At 37.8% G+C, this 21,506-nt stretch overlaps 1 protein-coding gene across 1 annotated transcript in view; it reads right to left on the reverse strand.

Moving 5' to 3' along the window:
• LOC122796781 (macrophage mannose receptor 1-like) overlaps positions 1-21,506 on the reverse strand; it is a 1,193,236-nt gene that overhangs the window by 409,814 nt on the left and 761,916 nt on the right. Inside the window, exon 16 of the mRNA XM_044065508.1 lies at positions 3,758-3,799. Coding sequence (XP_043921443.1) covers positions 3,758-3,799 — 42 coding nt within the window. The remainder of the gene's footprint in view (positions 1-3,757; positions 3,800-21,506) is intronic.

Consider the following 21,506-nt stretch of genomic DNA (forward strand, 5'->3'; position numbering starts at 1 on the left):
ATTTTGGGAGTACATTTTTCTCATTGTTTATAGGGGCTGTCACTGGATATTTCATCAGCTGTTTTCTGATAACTTCATATGTTTATGGCTTAATGTCAGCAGATGTTTTAACATAAACTTCTTAGTATTCATTGATGAATACCCTCAGTCCTTTTTTTGTTTTGTTTTTCAAACCTGAGTGTTTACATACATAGATACCATTAAAATCAGTACATTGAGCAATGCAAGTCATGTTTGTGGAATTAGAAAGTATGCACACAATTCATATGTATTTCATTTGCTATTCTTTAAAGCCAAATGACCATTTTACAATGTACCAAATCCCTAAGAGATTCATAGAAAATGATACGCTACTGGTAAGAACCTACATGCGGCCTTATCTCATTATATGGTCATGCATACAGTAGGACAGCAAATAAGCACACCCAGGACTGTACATCATTCAAAGACATTGAAACACTGGAGTACAGGCTGGTTCCCAGCTACATAAGTTATGAAACCAGAACCGCATGCCTACCATTGGTGTATTGTCTCCCCCTTCTTTGCTAATATATTGCTTATTGATAAGAACTGAGCAGCACATCAGAACTGAATTAGAAACATAAACACACATACAGACACGTATGCACATACACACACACACACACACACACACACACACACACACACACACACACACACACACACACACACGCACACACGCACACACACACACGCACACACACACACACACACACACACACACACACACACACACACACACACACACACACACACACACACTCACATACAAAGAGACAAAATTACACTAATGAGTGTGCAGTACTCTCCCGTATTAGTGAATCTGTTACCACAACCACACATGTGCCCAATATACACTGCCATTGCCCATCTCTCCAGGCATTGAGAGCTGTCACATCATGGGTCTATATCATTTGATTGAATGTTCATTTGATTAAAAACAAAACAACTGAACCCATTTGATTGAAAACTCATTTGACTGAAAACTCATTTGATAGAAAACATTGCTAACAATAAATAGATCATAAAAAATGCTTTTGTAAGGGGAGCAAGCCCCCCTGCAACCCTTCAAATTCCTAATACTTGCATAAACTATTCCATCATCGTACAACTGTAGAGAAAATAAAAAACACCACACACAATGCTGAAGTGAAAACGCAATTATCTACGGATCATGTGGTACAGCATTACTCTGACCATTGCTATCCACACATACTCTGGCAGACTCACTTCCCTAATAACTCTTATATAGACTTCTATACTCTTCTATCAAATGAGTTTTCAGAAAGAAGTAATTTTCAATAAAATGGGTTTGACCGTTTGGGTTTCAAGCAAATGAACATTCAGTCAAATGACATAGACACACTACAGCCCCGTTTCTCTCATTAACATATTATGATAATGAGCCTATCTGCAGCATCATGCTTAATAAATATCACTTTTTATGAACTACAGTTAGGCATGATAACACAGCACAGCAATAACAGATAGGCAGATACCTTCTTAACCTACATGCAGCTCATGCAGTATCCAATACTGTGCTGTGCTATGCTGTGCTTCAATGCCAAAAGCACACCACACTGACTGGGAATTTGTGCATCATGGATGTCGGAGGATTAACTGTGTTCAATGGGCTCTTGTGATTCAGTCATAAATACAAAAAGATCCTTTTCAGTACTAAGATCCATGTCGGTGAACTGCGATATTAAAAGTCTTTGCAGTAAACATAATTGACAGAAAGCATATGGAAATCTGCACAATATAGTTATGAGTTCTCCTGCCCATTCTAATCCAGGAAAAAAATAGCTAACCTTCAACAGCGTGGTGCAAACATTAGAACAATAAAACAGTGAGGTACTGGTTTTATCAACATTTTTGATTAAGTGTAGACTAGTCATATTGTTGCATGAAAATCATTCCTTTTACCTTTGGATTATGCCTCTCTCTTTATGATGAAGTCATTTGGAAAGAAATTTAATTACCGTGGTTAGAAAAGCAATTATGAGTCCAAATGAGATACCTGGAGAAATGCTAATGGTTTGCACTGAAAGCGTAACTAAGTTACTATGCCTAATTTATTCTGAGCTCCTTGATTGTATTGAAAAAAATAAAATGCAGCTGAACTACGGGACAAAGCAATAGTACAAAAAGCAATAACTAAAATAAAAACAATGCTGGGTCCCAGGTAGGCAAAAGTACAAAGCTTTAATAAAATAAGTAAGCGCTTTCACCGTTCAAGCCTGCTTCCTCAGACAATTTCAGTGAACAAAGTCAAAAACTTTTAAAAAATACAACAACCTATCACAGAGGCTACTACTATCAGATGCAATTAACTTTTAAAGAGCTAGTGCTTATAAAGATGTGTATAAAGAAAAGGATTTAAAGATACGGCATCATTGATGCCTGGTGCTTTGTTGGCATTAAAATACATTGTCCATTTTTGTTCACAGGCTCCAGTTCTGTTTTTAATATTTCCTCCCCTGTTATTGATATCTATCAGTTCCAAAAAAAAAATTAATTTATGCTGAGATCCAAACTCTATTGCATGTTTGGCTAAAGCACTGGTGTCTTTACAATTTCTTCTATCTCTGATGTGTTCCTATATGCGTTCTCCAAGTGTACAATTGGTTTTCCCAGTGTAATATGCTGTAGAGGCACTGCAAAAACTATAATAAACTAGATTTCTAAAACTGAAGCCTGTGAACAAAAACGGATATTGTATTTTAAAGCTGACAAAGCAACAGGCATCAATGATGTCGTATCTTTATGTGTCTGCAAGAATGTTTGAATGCATCTCTTCATGATTTAACTATCAAAATAGCAATCTTTTAATGAAGCTGTCTTAAATTGTCAAAGAAACTCAAACAATTAGTAGCGAGATCAGGATAATAATAATAATAATAATAATAATAATAATAATAATAATAATAATAACAATAATTGATGGAAAGTTCAAAAAGTTTATTTTTCATTCATTTTAAAGTGATTATCTACACTGCTTGACTGTGGTGAATTAATCTCATGGTCACCATTCATAAAGTAAATCAAGTCATGTTTTTTTTTTTAATTTCACAGAATAATTTTGTGCATATCTGCACCTTAATTTGGAGGTCAGTTCTCCAAATTGAGATTCACAAGCACTTGTTTGAGTAAAAAGCGAGCAGATGTAAATGTAGTCTACTTAAAAGCATTAAAAAAGGGTTTTCCATGTTGTGTTGAGCTCCAATACCCATCTAAATAGGAACTGTAGCCTGGATATTCAACTAGGCAGAATAACCAGCTCTAATGCTGTGAATTAGATACACACACAGGAAAACAGATCTATGTTGTTAAGTCCAACCAGTTGAAGAATGATGACTATACTTTCATCATCAGCTCCTTTCAGCTTATGTTGGTTAGGGGTCACCACAAAAGAACAACAGTTGCCAGCTCAGTGCTCAACCTTCCACAGAAGGCACACACACACACCTAGGGCCAATTTAGAGTGTCCATTCCACCTATAGCATGTCTTTGGGATGAAAGTGGAGCACCCAGAAGAAACCCACATGACAACAGGGAGGAAATGCAGATTCCACACAGAAGGCACCCCAGCCAAGAATCAAACCAGAGAACCTCTTGCTGTAAGGTGGCAACACTAACCTCTGTACCACCACAGGCATCCAAATGATGACTATACTTTATTCTTAGGTTTATGAAAGTTTATTATCTGATGTATAATAAATTGTAAAATACATACCTGGCACTGGCAGCATTGTTGGAGCTGGCATCAATTTATCTCCTGATAAAATAAAAATGAACAGTTTTTAATAAATGAAATAACATGCCTTAAGTTTTATTTCTATACAAGCACATGCAACATGATCATTTCTCTTCAGCTGTACATTGTCATTCAATTCCAGTGGTGAACAATTAACAGGAGTATAGATAATTTCAAAGGGATTCTTACAATTTCTTCTTGCTACATGATTTTTTTTTTTATTGTTTGGAATGTATTCAATGATGGTGTGTAATAACTAAACCGACAGTATACAGTATATAATGCAAAATCAAATCTTAGAAAACATATTTATCATAATATTTCTCTCTCTCTCTCTCCCTATATATATATATATATATATATATATATATATATATATATATGGGTCTACCTGATAACACCGACACGCCAAAACACTGAAAACGAAATAACCGACACGACAAAACGGAAAGTTCAAAAACACGAAACTTCACATGCCCGACAAACCACAATCCTGACAATCAACAAAACAAATACTTTTCCCAAAAACACACACACAAAACAAGCACACCAAAAACCTTACAAACCTACACTAAACCTTACATACACAACTATCTATGCACTAACCTTAACCCAAACTCTAACCCTAAGGTCCATCACTATCGCACACTTACCTTACCCGCACCCTAATCCTAACTCACTTTATCTGCCCCTAATCCTTAAGTCTGTCACTATCGCACACTTACCTTACCTGCACCCTAACCCTAACTCACTTAATCCTCCCCTAACCCTCAAGTCTGTCACTATCGCACACTTACCTTACCCGCACCCTAACCCTAACTCACTTAACCTGCCCCTAAACCTAAAGTCCATCACTATCGCACACTTACCTGACCCGCACCCTACCCTAACGTCCATCACTATCACACACTTACCTTACCCACACCCTGACTCTAACATCCGTCCCTATCGCACACTTACCTTAACATGTCAGTGTTCTCAGCGTCGGGATTCTCTTTTGGTCTTCTCCATTGTCGATCTTCCGGTGTCGGTGTTCTTGTTGTCGGCATTGTGGACTTTCAGCGTTTTCAGGTAGACCTAAATATATATATATATATATATATATATATATATATATATACACACACACACACACACACACACACACACACACACACACATATATATATATATATATATATATATATATATATAGTTATATTTATATTTATATGCGTGTGTGAGTCTATAATCTGCATGTGATATGTATTGTTCATATTATAATACCCTCTTTAACTACTTTATCTTATTGGATGTTACAGGGTGCTGCATTCTATCCATACAGACAACAGGTGCCAGGTGGAGTGCAAATCCTAAGTAGGATGTCTGTCCACTGCATATATGTGTACGAGCTTGCAAACACATCACATACATACCTATGGGCAGTCTGAAGGGAAGCCAGTTCACCTTCATCATATTCTTTGCATGTGGGATGAAAAGATAACTCACAGAGATACAGGGTGGTAATTCAGACTCTGCACAGTAGGTACCCCTGCCAAAAACTAAATGTAGCATTTAGGTTCCATTAACTATGGCAACTAAGAAGCAAAAGAAGCAAAACAGCTGAGCTCTCCTTGACTGGTATATTACAGAAGGCTGAAAAGGACTTGGTTTAAAACTGCATGTATCTCAGAACAATGAAAATGGCATCTTAAGTAGCATTTTAAGTAGGCAAGTAGGTACTAAAGCAAGCAAAATCTGGGTGTGAATAAGCATGCATGAATATGAGAAACAAAGAAGTAAAAATTCAGTATTTGTATTAGTTATCCATGAGGCTAGTGGTCAGATGAAATTTACTGTCAGCCTTCTTTTCTGTGGTGGGCAATGTTTTAATGGTGTTGTAGTTGTATGTCCCAAAGAAATGAGAGACTGGAGGCAAGGAAAGAAATATTGAAGGCATTGTACAAAAATTGACTGCTTGTATTTAAAATTGGCTTTACTGCACAAAAGAAAGAAAAAGCCAGTGCTTTAGAAAAAAAAAACTTTTATTGCTCTGGAGTTGTTTTGATTTTCCTTGTGCAGTACCAGTTTGAAGTCCATGCAGTATCAGATGAGCTGAATAATTCAGACATTACAATAGAAACTTAAAAGTCTCCATAACAAGTAGCTTCAGAAATCCATGAAAGAAGCATTACTTTTACAAACAATTCCTCAGATGGAAAATACTCATGAAAAGAAAGTCAATGATAGTAAACGGCATGAGAAGGCATTGTGAATAATGATAATGTGGTTCTACAAGATACAATTAAGATCCATGGTGCAAGTTTAGTCAGGTACTGGTCCAGAATCTAAAACAATTTATGCATCCTGCTGAACACTGAGCTGAATATTTGGCCATAGACAAGATTACTGCAATTCCAAAGGAAGGCTTACTGAAGTCATGCAACTACCTACACACTTGCCATATATCTGCATTATCTGCAAGACTCGTGGATTTTATAGATATTCCAAGGCCATTGAGTTTTATGACTCTTTATGCATTGCCAAAACCCTTTCTTTAGACTGCACCTCCTTTCTACATGAGAGCCATACCAGTCAATCCCAGATTACATTTGTGAACCTCTATCCATTCAACTAGGTTATATCAAAGGAAGATAATGGGTCACACTGCTTAACATGCAGGGGATGTTTATTCCAGCGGTTTGGCAGACATTGATTTATAAGCCTTTTTTCTCTTTTATGCAAATGTTGGTGAAGATTTGGAGCATTGTTTGTAGTACTAGAGATGTCACTATACTTGCAGAGATACAGGTGGTCAAGGAGAGCTGAGTGTCTAATGGCATATTAAGCAAGACTGGGAAGTCCCCTCAAAAGTATGTAACATACTGAATAAATGGAAAATAGCTTTAAGCCTCTCTTGATAGTTCAAGGACCTTATGCCTGTATTATTTTTGGTTAGGAACCTTTGGGGCCTTTCTAATTGCTTGATATGTTTACTGAGATAGATCCCGAAAGGTGAGTTTATTCAATAACTGGTCTGATTGATGCTAAGTATAAGGAATATATTACCTCTTTAAATCTTAAAGATATTCCTTTTTTTTCAATTAGCTGTACTAAATAAAAGGATTAACAACCATCATCACATGATGGGCAAAAGACAGGAAATTATCAACCTAAATTCATAGGTCCCTGACCACATTTTTGTTTTGAAGTGGCATGTTGTATATACAATATGGTGAGGGGAGAGGTTGTTTATCAAAAGTGATGCTACTACATTTTAGCATTTAATTTCAGCCTATTTTTAGTATATTAGCAGTCATCAGGGAGAATTCATGCTGATGGGTTTCAGTATAAGACAGCGACTTAACAATAATCCCAAGCTTGTAGCTATCTGTAGACTTTGTTAGCTAGAGGTCTTGGCTCTCTACATGGAGATCTGAAAAGTAAAGACCAAAAGTCAAAGGTCTTAGCACCAAACCCAGAGAGACAGTGTTTGTCATTTGCATACATTATGATGAGACAACTGAATGAACTTCATGGTTGCTGTCTACAAATTTCATAAACCTACTTTAGAAATTTACTTGATTCAGTAGACAGTATGTACCCATCACAGACTCCAACAAACTGTTGGAGTTGATGTTGAATAAGATTTGTGATACCACTTTATGAGGTCAATTATAACACATTCCATATCTTTTCAAATGATGTAACAGTGATTGCTTTGTAATGAACCGGGATGGTTGTAAGGTTTCTCTTATGGAGAGGCATCATGATTTAAGTGTGTTCTAGCACGGGCTTCTAACCTAGTTACTTAAAAGTTTATACTGCCCACACTGCACTCATCACCAAGACAGTTGTCACTTTATTTATTTTATTTATTTTACATTTCTTGACCGGGCTAGTCTGGCTGGATATATGTCCATTTTCAGCAGAGGCCCGAGGAGAAAAGCTCCACTATGTACTAATACAAACATAACATAACAAAGTACATAAAAAAAAGCACAATAGGATACAGTATTATAGGCATGTAAGAGAGGTGAAATAGCTTAGTAATAGTATAGAAGCAAATACAATAGAATATAGTCAAAACAGTGAAGATTCCTAGTTCTATAATCTTAACCATGCAATTATACTAATGTTGAAGGAGAGAAAATAGTGACTCACCCCTAAGTCTATAGTAATATATACAGTATTTACAATAATGATAACACTTTTAGTGCTAGGGTACTATTTTTAAGAAACAGAGTAGTTCCATATGTAGCAAGATATAGGTTTAAATAGAAAGGATGTATGACTGGTTGTAGTAATATATCAAGTAGAAAGCGCAGAAGGTGTTAATGAAAATTAAAATGGAAGTGAATTTCAAGGAGAGCTACAGGGGGGGAGGTAGCACTAGTGATAGTGACAAGTAGAGGAGTAAAGTAAAGAGCTGTAAGGAGAGTAAGATGCTGAGGTCAGTCAGGATTAGAGCAAGGACAAAGCCAGTCAGATTTGAAATAGTTCCTTAGTCGTTTCTTGAAAAGTTTTGCTGATCCTAGAGTGGTCAGTTCTATGGGAAGTTTATTCCAGTGTGAGCCAACAACATTTGTGAACAAGGGGTCACCAGCTTTATTGTGAGATTTGAGAGTCGCAACTAGTAGTTTGTTAGCTTTGTTAGTTGTCACTTAAATGATAACAGAGATTCTTGCTAGACCTGCTGTCTGACCAGGTGATCCAGATACATATCAACTGGAAATAGAGCTGGTGCAAACAGAGTGTGGGATATGCGTACTTACATGACATGGCACAATGTGCATGGTAACCTAGTCCCGCTGCAAACAAGTTAAAGCCTCTCATTAGAATGTATCTAGATTATTCTACTACTATATAAGCACCACAACAGGATTTTCCCATGTAGCTGTAGTGCAGATACGGAACCCAGTCAGGGCTGCCATGAGTTGCAAGGCTAGGAGCTACACTAGGTGTCCACACAAAGCATTCAAATCATAGATGGCCATAGAAAACTTCTGATAGATTGCTCATATTCTTCATGTATTCAGAACCACAAACTGCACACACTGTTTTCTCAAGTAACTTACTAAGGATGGTCCCAATCTGTATGTTAATTGTTATGGGGTGGCATTTTCAGAATTGTCAGTTTATGTGTGGAGCTGCTGAAATGGGTCTCCAGCTACTAGAAGTATGTGTTCACAATGTATACAGAACTGTGATCTGGAAAGATTGCTGTCATAGATGGCATACTAAAAACATGGATATCCCAGAGAGCAATCTTGTAGGTATGTATGTGTATCTGTACAGCATATATGTATGCACAAAAAAAGAATGTTCAACAAAACTCATTCATCATGACTTGTGTACTTATGTGTTGCAAGTGATTATGTTTATTCCTAGGAACTTATGACACCTATACACCACCCTACAATTTACAAAAAGAAACAAGGGTGGTCAATGAGCATGAGCTTGTTCTGCTAAAGTCTTGATTCAGGTGCCTGGATATAGCTTAGAGTACATGAGGTGCCTTGCAATACACACCTTAGAAAATCCCTCAGATGGTCAACTTCTGCACAGTGTTGTACAACATGATGACTTCCTGTGTAGAGTGGAGAACTGACACTACCACAACCTCATGAAACTCAGACTGAAGACCCACATGATGATGACTGTAGTACCAAGGAAGATGTGCAGGAAGAAAGGCATCAACATGCAGCAGACATGTGCTTCCACTGCTTGTGATATTGAAATGTTTGGTGGACATCATCATACTATGATATGTCATACAGGCAGATAGCACTTATCAACAGACCGTTGGCATAATATTGTCCACATAGGTCATATTACCATGTTCATGTTGTGAAAACTTCAACATTATCTAACTATGACTGCGATACTATACCTTTACCTTATTTTATGGGTGTGGCTCCATAATGACTTATGTGTTGTGTTAGGGGTGCAGTTTATGATCTAGATTCTGTCATAGCAAGGCAATCACATGGGTACTTACAGGTCACACAACACAAGTAGCACTACCAATAACAGAATCTCTCCATGCTATAGCCCAGTGGCAACCATGCAAACCCTGTCTAAAACCATGCTTTGCACTAACTTTACAAGAAATGTCTCTTACTGCATGTACCTATATTGCCAGCTGCTGATGATGAGAAACTACAGCTCATGGAAATCTGTCAATCATAGCTAGGGACTGATCTGCGTGCTTTTGTAACACAGTCTGCATGGGTGTGCATCAGCTGGACATGCCATCTGCCAGGGTTATGAAAAAGGCTCCATTTCTGCAGGACATGTCACATGAGGCCCCAGCAAGGTGTGCATGTGAGGACAGTATCTGCCATGCTAGGTGCTCACAGCACATGACTGCATTGTCTCACATCACCATCCTGGTCCTCATGTGACCCCAGTGCTTCAGCAAGTTTTGAAGTCATTTCAAAGCTGTTTAGACAGGGTACTGTTCCTACCTGCAGTATATAGTATAAAAAACTTAAGGTTTCCCCTAATTAAAATGATTCAGTACTCTGCTGTGATTTTAAATAAAAAAATAAACTTTTGGTTCAGGGCACCATGCATAAATAGTGTCTCTCTTTAAATACTTCTGACTTAAATTAACTCAGAGCAGCATAACATGAACATCTGGTGTAGTGAAGTGCTATCATGTCAGTCAGGGAACGATGTTAAGACTGAACATCTGGTGCAATGAAGTGCTATATCAGTCAGGGAATGGTGCTGAAATTGAATATCTGGTATAATGAAGTGCAATGTTTGCCAGGAAATGGTGCTAAGATTCACAAACACTCATAAATATTTGCATATCACCAAGCATAGCTTAAATGAAGCTCAACAGACATCTCAGTGATGCAGGGTAATCCTGCATCAGTTTCTGTATAATGGCAGTATGCCATTTAATAGCACAGGATGCACTATTGTTTCCTCTTAAAATATTTGAGTGTACTGATAAGTATCTAACACTCCTGGTCTTGAATAGAGCAGGAGATTCTAATAGTGCTCTACCTGATAAAAAATTCTTTCATGACTGCCCTGATACAGAAATCAGCATTTTAATAAGCTATAGTAACAGGCAACATGTTATTCTTAACTACATGTCTTGATGAGTATGCAGTATACATGCTAATGTACATTTATCTTTTGCCTTCATTAATATGGACTCCTCAACAGTGCCTTTCTTGTGCAGCCACTTTTATCCATAGTAGACTATTACGGTGTCATTATAGGCACGTTTCATAAATTAGTTGCCGAGAATGCAGAGGAGTGCAGGGCATTTTATGTACATGATATTCTTGTTACATTTCATAGATGGAAGGTTGCCTTGTACCATAGCTGTGCACTACAAGGCATGCCTTGAGAGCATAAGCATGTGAGATCATCTGTGTGTGTGTGTGTGTGTGTGTGTGTGTGTGTGTGTGTGTGTGTGTGTGTGTGTGTGTGTGTGCGTGCGTGCGTGTGTGTGTGTGTGTGTGTGTGTGTGTGTGTGTGTGTGTGTGTGTGTGTGTGTGTGTGTGTGTGTGTGTTGTGTGTGTGTCTGTGTGTGTGTGTAAGGACAGAATTGTGTGAGTCAGAGTATTTCTGTGAGCTTGTCAATAAATGCATATTGTGAGTGTGCGTGTGTGTGGATATATGCATACATTAGTGCATGTGAAAGATTTTGTGTGTGTGTGTGTGTGTGTGTGTGTGTGTGTGTGTGTGTGTGTGTGTGTGTGTGTGTGCGCGTGTGTGCGTGTGTGTGTCTCTCTCTGTCTGCCTCTCTGTCTGCCACTAACTTGGGGTGAAAGTCTGCACCTCTGTGAATCTGCATGGAGTTAACTTAGAAGACAGACAAAATATGCAAAGTTTTTTATAACACAGGACATTGCATGCATTTCCAGTAATGTTTCATTCATTTGTAGTTGTACTTTGACTGTGAGATGTGCATGGTCCAATTATCAGCTAGTGAGCTTTCCTCTTCAGGATACTTGATACATACATGTTCTTGATATGTACCCATACATGTCTACTCTTAGGTGTTCCTGTACTTGCATGTAACCTATATACATGGTTCTGTGTGTCCTATCATATGTCTTAATATAATTACACAAGGACAGATTCCAAAACATAGGGAGAGCACGTGGCAACCTCTATTCCACACTCACTGTTCTGAGCAGGGAAATCAAGCCCATGCATCCAATTCAGTACCTTGCAATACTAAAATATTGAACTAAATGGGGCCATGTAATGCTCAGACAAGATTATGTGATTCATCACTATTCAGTGTTAATCCATGTTGCCTATTCTAACTGTAGTACTTAAGCTTTCAGAGGACTTAGTGGGGAATGCCAAAAACATCTGAAGTTCTCAGACAGAGTAGTTCTACCTGTATGACAAACTTGGCACTGCAGGAAGGGAGCCTGCCGGCAATACTAGCTCTGACAAACAGGTTGAGATGCATGCCAATGAGGCTATACAACCCCAGAGCTCCATCTGTAGGACAGACTCATGAGCATCATGCCTGCATTCATCACTTGCCAGAAAAGAGATGTTAATATTGGCCCACAAGCCCACCAGGGAATGCAGTATTTGTTTCTAAATATGAAGGAAAATGAGACATCCCCTAAGGAGTTTGTATGAACACTTCCCACTAAAAGTGGCTCCCAGACAAGGCCCCAACTCCTGATATCTACAATGCAACTTCACATGTATGTGAAAATAGAGACTGCAGATAATCTAGCTTCCCACCTGGTACTGCCTGCAGTCTCAACCTCCACATACAGATGGAGCTTTCACCTTGCAGAGAAGACTATTCATTTCAAAGGGGTTCACCACTCATTCAGTACTGTACATTGGCAAGCTTTGACAATGCACAATACCAAATTATTTCAATGTGGTTAGCATACCTGTCAACCTCAACCTCATACCGCCAGAATCAGGGTCATATCTCAAGACAATCAGACATAACTTTTAATACTGTCATTCCCAGAAGTTGACAGAATAAGAGCATATTAATTAACATCCATTTCCTAAAGTAAAAGAAGTCTATAATTCTAATTATTGTCATTATTTATACATCCATAGGTGTGTACTAGGCTAATGGCCCTGGAGCCTTTACAAGCCTAGCCCATAGGATTACCCTGGCATCATGCCACCTGACCTTAGCTCCCAGTGCCTCTGTTGAGTAGAGCCACTGGAGTGATCCCGGGGTGAATTTTTATTTCCCATCCACTTATCAAGATTTCTCTTGAAGAGGGACAGTGAGGCGCTCTGCTTGACATGTATGGGAAGTCTATTCCATATCATGGGCTGTCTCTGGATTATGAGCCTGTCCTTCCAGCTTGTTCTGTTGATTGTGGTAATAAGGTTGAGGTCTCTGGAGTGTGTAGTCCGGAGGGATTGGGATTTCTTTAGATGTAGCATTTCTAACAGAGCTGGGTCAGACATGTGTAATCCACCACCTTTCCATCCAAAATTGTGGAGGGATTAGAAGACACAGAGCAAAATTTTGAGACCAAATCAGGGATATCCTGGAAAATGATGGAGAGTTTAAAGGAATGTTAGAGAGCTCGAGTGCCTTTCTGGAATTTGATGTAAGGCTTCACCAGTCCCTATTAGTATACATTGAAAGGGGACTGGCGGATCCTTATCTTTTAGAATCAGACATAGAATAACATGCTCAGCTAGATATGTTAGTCCATGTAAAGGCTTTTAGAATATTACTTATAGTCTCACTATCATCTTCATTGTCTGTTTCAGATATATACATACAGTGAATATAAAAAGTGTACACCCCTGTTAAAATGCCAGGTTTTTGTGATACAAAAAAATGAGACCACAATAAATCATTTCAAAACTTTTCCCACCTTTAATGTGACCTATAACCTGTACAATTTTACTGAAAAACAAACAAATCTGTTAAGGGAAAAAATATAAAAAATAAAAAAATGTACAATAAGCTGCTTTCTTAAGTGTGCACACCCTTAAACTAATACTTTGTTGAAGCACCTTTTGATTTAATTGCAACATTCAGTCTTCTTGGGTACACACCTGCCATCAATTAGAGAGACTCTGATTAACCCCAAATAAAGTTCAGCTGTCCTAGTAGTATTCTCCTGACATTTACTCAGTTGCCTGCTACAGCAAAAGCCATGGTTCGCAGACAGCTTAGAAAGCATCAAAGGGATCTCATTGTTGAAAGGTATCAGTCAGGAGAAGGGTACAAAAAATTTCCACAGCATTGAATATACCATAGAACACAGTGAAGACAGTCATCAAAAAGTGGAGAAAATATGGGACAACAGTGCCATTGCAAAGAACTGGATGTCCCTCCAAAATTGATGAAAAGACAATACAAAAACTGGTCATGGAGGCTGCCAATAGACCTACATCAATGCTGAAGGAGCTGCAATAATTTCTGGCAAGTACTGGTTGTGTACTACATGTAACAACAATCTCCCATATTCTTCATATGTCTGGACTATGGGGTAGGGTTGCAAGATGGAAGCCATATCTTACACAGAAAAACATTCAGGCCCATCTAAAAATTGGCAAAATGATACATCAAGTCTCTCAAATGGATGTGGGGAAATGTGTTATGATCTGAGGAGACCAAGGTTGAACTTTCTGGTCACAATTCCAAAAGGTACGTTTGGCACAAAAACACTTTGCATCACCAAAAGAACCCCATCCCCATGATGAAGCATGGTGGTTGGTAGTATCATGCTTTGGGGTTGTTTTTCTTCAGCTGGAGCTGGGGCTTTAGTCAAGGTGGAGGGAATTATGAACAGTTCCAAATACCAGTCACTTTTGGCCCAAAGTCTTCAGGTGTCTGATGGAAAGCTGAAGATGAAGAGGAATTTCACCTTTCAACACGACAATGACCCCAAGCATACATCCAAATCAACATAAGAATGGCTTCACCAGAAGAAAATTAAAGTTTTGGAATGACCCAGCCAGAGCCCAGACCTAAATCCAATAGAAAATCTGTGGGGTGACCTAAAGAGGTCTGTGAACAAGAGATGCCCTCGCAATCTGACAGATTTGGAGGGCTTTTGCAAGGAAGAGTGGGCAAATATTGCCAAGTCAAGATATGCCATGCTGATAGGCTCCTACCCAAGAAGACTGGATGCTGTAATTAAATCAAAAAGTGTTTCAACAAAGTATTAGTTTAAGGGTGTGCACACTTATGCAACCAGCCTATTGTACATTTTTTTATTTTTTATATTTTTCCTCTAACAGATTTGTTTGTTTTTCAATTGAATTGTAGAAGTTATAGGTCACATTAAAGGTGGGAAAAGTTTTGACATGATTTATTGTGGTCTCACTTTTTATATCACAAAAACCTGGCATTTTAACAGGGGTGTGTACACTTTTTATATCCACTGTATATATATATATATATATATATATATATATATATATATATATATATATATATATATATATATATATATATATATATATTTTTTTTTTTTTCCCCCAATGGGCATACATACCCTATCACGTGGCAGTCATATCCAGTAATTTATGTGAGATAGGTAATGATGCATCCCCATTAGTGTATGGCACTGGTGCCAGGATTCCTTTACTAAAGTAATGTTCCAGTGTGCATTCCATGCACTATACAGATGGACTCTAATCTGTCTATTCATCACATGACATGTCAGAAACATTTTTTATGCTGCATGTGACAGATGCATAACGTGTGACTGTGCTGCTAAAGTGACATACTGATGCATGTATCCTCTTGGCTACTGTGATCCATGGATATGTGTCATCACATTTTTGTGGTAGTGTCATCCTCTGTCATTCACAAACATATCTACGCAGTCAATAGATTTTCATTGCAAATCTTGCATTTTTCAGTGTGATTCTTGTTTTGTTTCATAGTCATTATGACCCATTGTTTTTGGTCATTATGTAATCCATGTCTTCTGTCATTAGCATGCATGTTTCCAAAGAAGGATGTGTCCAATACACTATACATGTCTGCAGACAGGATCATAGCCAGACTTTTTGGAACTGTATGTCAGCTTTCAAAAATGTAGCCCCTTCCCAACAGATGTAGCTCTTCCCAACCCAAAAGAATGCATATTTCTGCTAACTAGCTAACTAATTAAAAATAAAATCCTGAAATAGCAAGCTTAATCAATTTAAAAAATATATTTTGCAATTAGCATGATGTATGTCTGTTTACTCTCATTTTGCAGTATGTGTTCTGTGTATATTTTAGGCAGTATGAGCACATCTCATGGTTATGCACACATAGGCATGTTTGCACATTATTTCAAATCAAACTTCATGCCTTGGTCTCCATGCTTGTTACAGTTAATTTACTTTACCTGACTGGGGTTTTTCTCTATCTGCCTGCTATGTTGCAATGGTTTGCACAACTCTTCAAAGCTTTTGGGGTACTTTGCCTGCCTGGTGTATCAATGTTTTTCATTCACTGTGATGGTGTCCAGTATGCTTGCAATGGTAGTCAATCTCATTAACTATCATGATGCACCTTTTTTTCCATATGATGTAACAATGGGGACCACTGGCAATCTGGATCTTGTCTATTGTTTTAGTACATGCAGAGCTATATTGTTTTGGTATTCATAATCACGTGATCAACTCACCTGATTCTTATACATGCATGATATTTATGCTCCTAACTTCATTCAGGTGACTGCTGTTCTCTTTGTATATATGTGTACACCTGTCCTTAGTGATGGAGTTTTATACTGCTCTGTTTGTATCAGTTTTTACCATATTTGCTTTGTCTGTCCATGTATGTTTGTACTGTGTTTTCTTTCTGGAGTATGAGTGTGTATTGTTAATTTATTGTACTTCATATGTCTCAAACTCTTCAAACAATAAATCTGGACAAAGTAAAAAATAATGGGGGGGACAAAGGCCCAAAAATAGGGACACATTTTAAATATTGCTCTTATAAACTTGGACAGTTGCTGAAATAAAAGGTGTTGTGTTAGCATGCATTTCTTCACGGATGTGTAATCTGTAATTCAAATGTCTATAATTTACTGACATCAGTTCTCAGTGATTTGACAGTAATCCACACATTTTTAGAGGAACAGACCAAAAATGTGAGGCAAAAGTGCGGACATTATGTGAAAATCTGGACACTTGAGAGATATGGTATGTCCTCCTTTCTTGCATTGCACTTGCCAAAGAAATAGATACATAAATAAAATATCCCCCAACAAAAGCATGTTAAATCTTTCATATTCACTCCTCTCCATTCCCAGACTTCCATGTGATGAGTGCAGAAGTGTTACAGACTTTGTACAAAACAAAGGCTTGATAAAGGTCTGGATGGGGTCCCAAACTCCCAGTATTGTCTCTCTCTTCAGGAGAACAAATGAAAAGCTACCAACCTACAAGGAATGAGTATTTCAGTCACGGACATCAGGGACTAAAATAAGGCAAAAATATTATTTATATAAATTACTTTTTTCACATATTATTCCTAGCCTTGTTTGTAGGGCGATACTGACATTTTTAGGTGAGTTTAGATACTCAAAAGGACAACTGTTGTAGGTGTTTTTTTTTTTTTTTTTACAATACTCAACAGCTGTATGTCAGCAAAGGATGTCGCAGCTCCAATATAGAACCACAAGGGACTTGGGCTCGCAATGTCAAAATACTCTGGAGTTTTATGTGAGGGTGCATGCCAATGTAAAGCTCCAGAGCCCATTGACATAAATAGGTGGGTGTGGTATTGCTGCAGTCCCAACTGTAAGAGGCAACTGGTTCTACAGACAGTACATAATGGAAGCCTCACTAACAGCAGTAGCAAGTCCTGTACAGAGTTGGAGTGGTTCTTCTAAAATGAGTCTGACTCAAATAGTTAAATGTGTAAAACTAAAGTATTTGCCATAGAACAGACACTGACGTGTGCCCATCCTCTTCTGAGAATTGTGGAATTGTCTACATCATGCTCATGGTACCTATCATACATGCATTCTCACATCTGAAGTACAGGTGGTGCTTCCATGCAGCACTGACTGTGGGACATTCAGGTTCATTTATATCACATCTGCCATACAGGTGGTGCTTCCATGCAGCACTGACTGTGGGACATTCAGGTTTATTTATATCACATCTGCCATACAGGTGGTGCTTCCATGCAGCACTGACTGTGGGACATTCAGGTTCATTTATATCACATCTGCCATACAGGTGGTGCTTCCATGCAGCACCGACTGTGGGACATTCAGGTTCATTTATATCACATCTGCCATGCAGATGGTGCTTCCATGCAGCACTGACTGTGGGACATTCAGGTTCATTTATATCACATCTGCCATACAGGTGGTGCTTCCATGCAGCACTGACTGTGGGACATTCAGGTTCATTTATATCACATCTGCAATACAGGTGGTGCTTCCATGCAGCACTGACTGTGGGACATTCAGATTCATTTATATCACACCTGCCATATAGGTGGTGCTTCCATGCAGCACTGACTGTTGGACATTCAGGTTCATTTACATCACATCTGCCATACAGGTGGTGCTTCCATGCAGCACTGACTGTGGGGCATTCAGGTTCATTTATATGCCAGCAGTTGTAATGCAGACAGTGGTGTGAGACAGTTTCAGCTGAACTCATCAGGTGTGCCAAGGCCTTAGCAGAGCTTGGACTATTTCAGGGATGAGTAATGTGATTTGTTACTATAGAATGCTTCAGAATCCCAATGCCTGCTCCTAGGATAGCAAGACTCCATTGCATTGTATACTTCAGTACTGCAAGGTGATGTGTAATTAAATTCCTTATTAGACTGGATCCTAGTATCATACCCTAGCAAATTTCCCACCAAAGGTACAAGGTCAGTATCTCTTACTAACCATCTCCCAGTTATTACAACCAGACATCTCAAACAGTCACATAAATTTAACCCAGAAATATTCATTATTACCCTATCATCTATTACCTAGAAAGTCATAAAAATCCTACCTTTAGATGATAATGTAAATAAATTCAATACAACTTTCCAAACTATCCAAAATTGCCTTCCACCTACTAGAAGCAAGAGATTAAAAACAAATAATGCAATTTGTCTATCCAAAAAGAGTAGAATGCTAATGCAAGATAGAAAAAAAGTATAGAAAGAATGGCAGAAATATAAACTACCACAATATATCGAAAACTTCAGAATGGTCCTCAACCATATTAAACAGCAAATAAATGAAGACAAAGAACTACGTTATAACTACATTCAGATCAACATTAAATATAATTCTAAAAAAATGGTCAGCCATTATTGAAATCTTACTTCCCGGCTTAAAATTCAACCCTAACACCAATCCCAACAACTCACCACTCAAAACTGCAAAGGAATTCAACTATTGTTTCTTAGGTAATGTAGCATCTCTAAACAAGGATTCCCCAGCATCTAATCCCAGCCATGACTAGCAGCCACATATCACCACAAGTACATTCTATATAAAAATACTCCTAAACAAACTCAAACATTGCTCTACTTCATGACCTGATGATGACCTTCCAAGTAAATAGTTTAAAATAGCAGCCAAAAGCGTTGCTTATCTTGTCTCAATACTTTTAAATATCTCAGTCCAGGAATCCCACGTTTTCTCCCTCTGGAAAAAAAAAATCACAATATCCCTGTACACAAAGGAGGAAATTGAAGAGACATTACTAATATTAGTCTTACAGTAATCTTACCCCCCCCCCAAATACTTGAAAAATTTATTCTAAAATAACTGCTAAACTTTCTCCTGCAGGAATAACTCCTATCCCCCAAACAGCATGACATTCATCCCTTCCATAGTACTAACACTGCGCTTCTAACATATATATATATATATATATATATATATATATATATATATATATATATATATATATATATATATATATATATATATATATATATATCAATCATATACACAGTCTGTCAATAATGATAGAGATAACTGCAAATTAGTCTCTTCATTTCGAGACCTGTTTAAAGCTTTCAACACAGTCTGTCACAGCAAACTTCTACTTCAAATGTCCTCACTTATTCTATCTTAGCCCACCCTTATATGATTTAAAAGCTACCTGTCCAATAGGTATCAGTCAGTAAAACGGCACTCCACCCTCTCTCCATACCTACAAGTCACCACCTGTGTACCACAAAGCTCTGTCCTTGGTCTCCTCCTCCTAAACATTCTCACAACACCCTCTACACAGCCATACAACAGGCCTTCCAAATACAATTCATGGATTATTCCACACTCATTTGCACATCTGACATATCTCCAAAAAATTATTCAAGAAGCTTTAACAGGCACTGAATAAATGAATTTGTAACTCACAAGTCATGCTTAACAACCCGCCCCCCCAAAAAAAATAACTTACTTCTTTTTTTTCCTCAAATTCCTCGCTCATGAAAAACAAAATTTAGAATCATCTGTCTTAAAATACAACCAGTGACATCACTACTTATAGAAAATGATTAGGGATGATAATCTTAAATTTGACCTGCATATACAAAGTTTATTAAAAAAAAAACTCAGAAAAAATTAAGGATGCTTTACAGAGCCAAAAACTTTCTCACCAATGCAAATAAAGCTACACTTGTCACTACTTAACTCCTCCCCTCACTACATCATGGCACTTTCTTCATTACTAACCTTCAGGCATCACAAAATGCAACACTTAAACAGTGGTATAATAAAGTACCTATTTTTTCAGCGAATAGCCCTTTCAGAGCCCACAAAGGTATATCACTAAAAAGCTTAAATTGGTTAGAACTACCCCATCAAATAACATGTATGCAGTATATTACCATCTATAAAATTATCCACAGTTCATCTGCCTGTCCAACACTAAATACCATTCTACATAAAACATGTAAACAAAGTAGTGGTCTCAGCGCCAAGCCAAAATAACTAATAAAACCAAAAATAGGCACAGGGAACCCAGCAAAAGGACAAAACTTTCTTTAATCCAAACAAATACAAACAAAAAAAAAAACATAGCAGCAATAACGCTGTGTAAACAGTTCCTCATACGTTTTTGTCAAAATGAACTTCTTCAGATGAACTTGACCTCAATAAACACCTTAATAAGTAACCTACCCAATTTGAATAAACCAATAAAAGAACAGCTTGCATTAAGTTAATATAATGCTATCAATCATAGGTTCGTACTAAGCTAACTGCCCTGGTGAGCCATTTTAAGCCTAGCCAATTACCCCTTGTGCGACTCATACCCTGCACCTTGTGTTTGTAAGGCAAACACCTTAACCATTAGGCCACCCTCCCACCCTGCTCCTTAAGGACATGATTTGAATTTAGACAATTTAAAGTTCATGAAAAATGTTATATACATATATAAACATTTGTTAAAAATATACCTATATATTAAAACATAATAAATGTAATGAAATGCAAAAAAAAACATAAAATATATAAAAGGAGAAAATTGCAGGCTGAAAAACAATAGAGAACTAGCTCTAGTTTCTACTCGGTCATAATGATCCAATGACCAAAAACATGTCTCTGTCCACAAATCTAACAAATCTACTGGGCATGGCCTATTCTCATACCATTTTGCTAAGGCCTGGAACTACTTATTTGTATCCATCCGATCAGTACCCTCATTGCAGTTCTTTAAAGCCATTCTGAAAGACTTCCTAGCCAAAATCTGTCTCTGCTCTTGCTTAACCCCAGGCTATACTAGATCCCTGAATATGAACAAGTACCTCGTCATACCACACAACCCTTCCTCTCCCTCCTTC

The sequence above is a fragment of the Protopterus annectens genome, chromosome 3.part0, assembly GCF_019279795.1.
Source record: "Protopterus annectens isolate FY-2018-M chromosome 3.part0, PAN1.0, whole genome shotgun sequence".
Classification (NCBI taxonomy): domain Eukaryota; kingdom Metazoa; phylum Chordata; order Ceratodontiformes; family Protopteridae; genus Protopterus; species Protopterus annectens.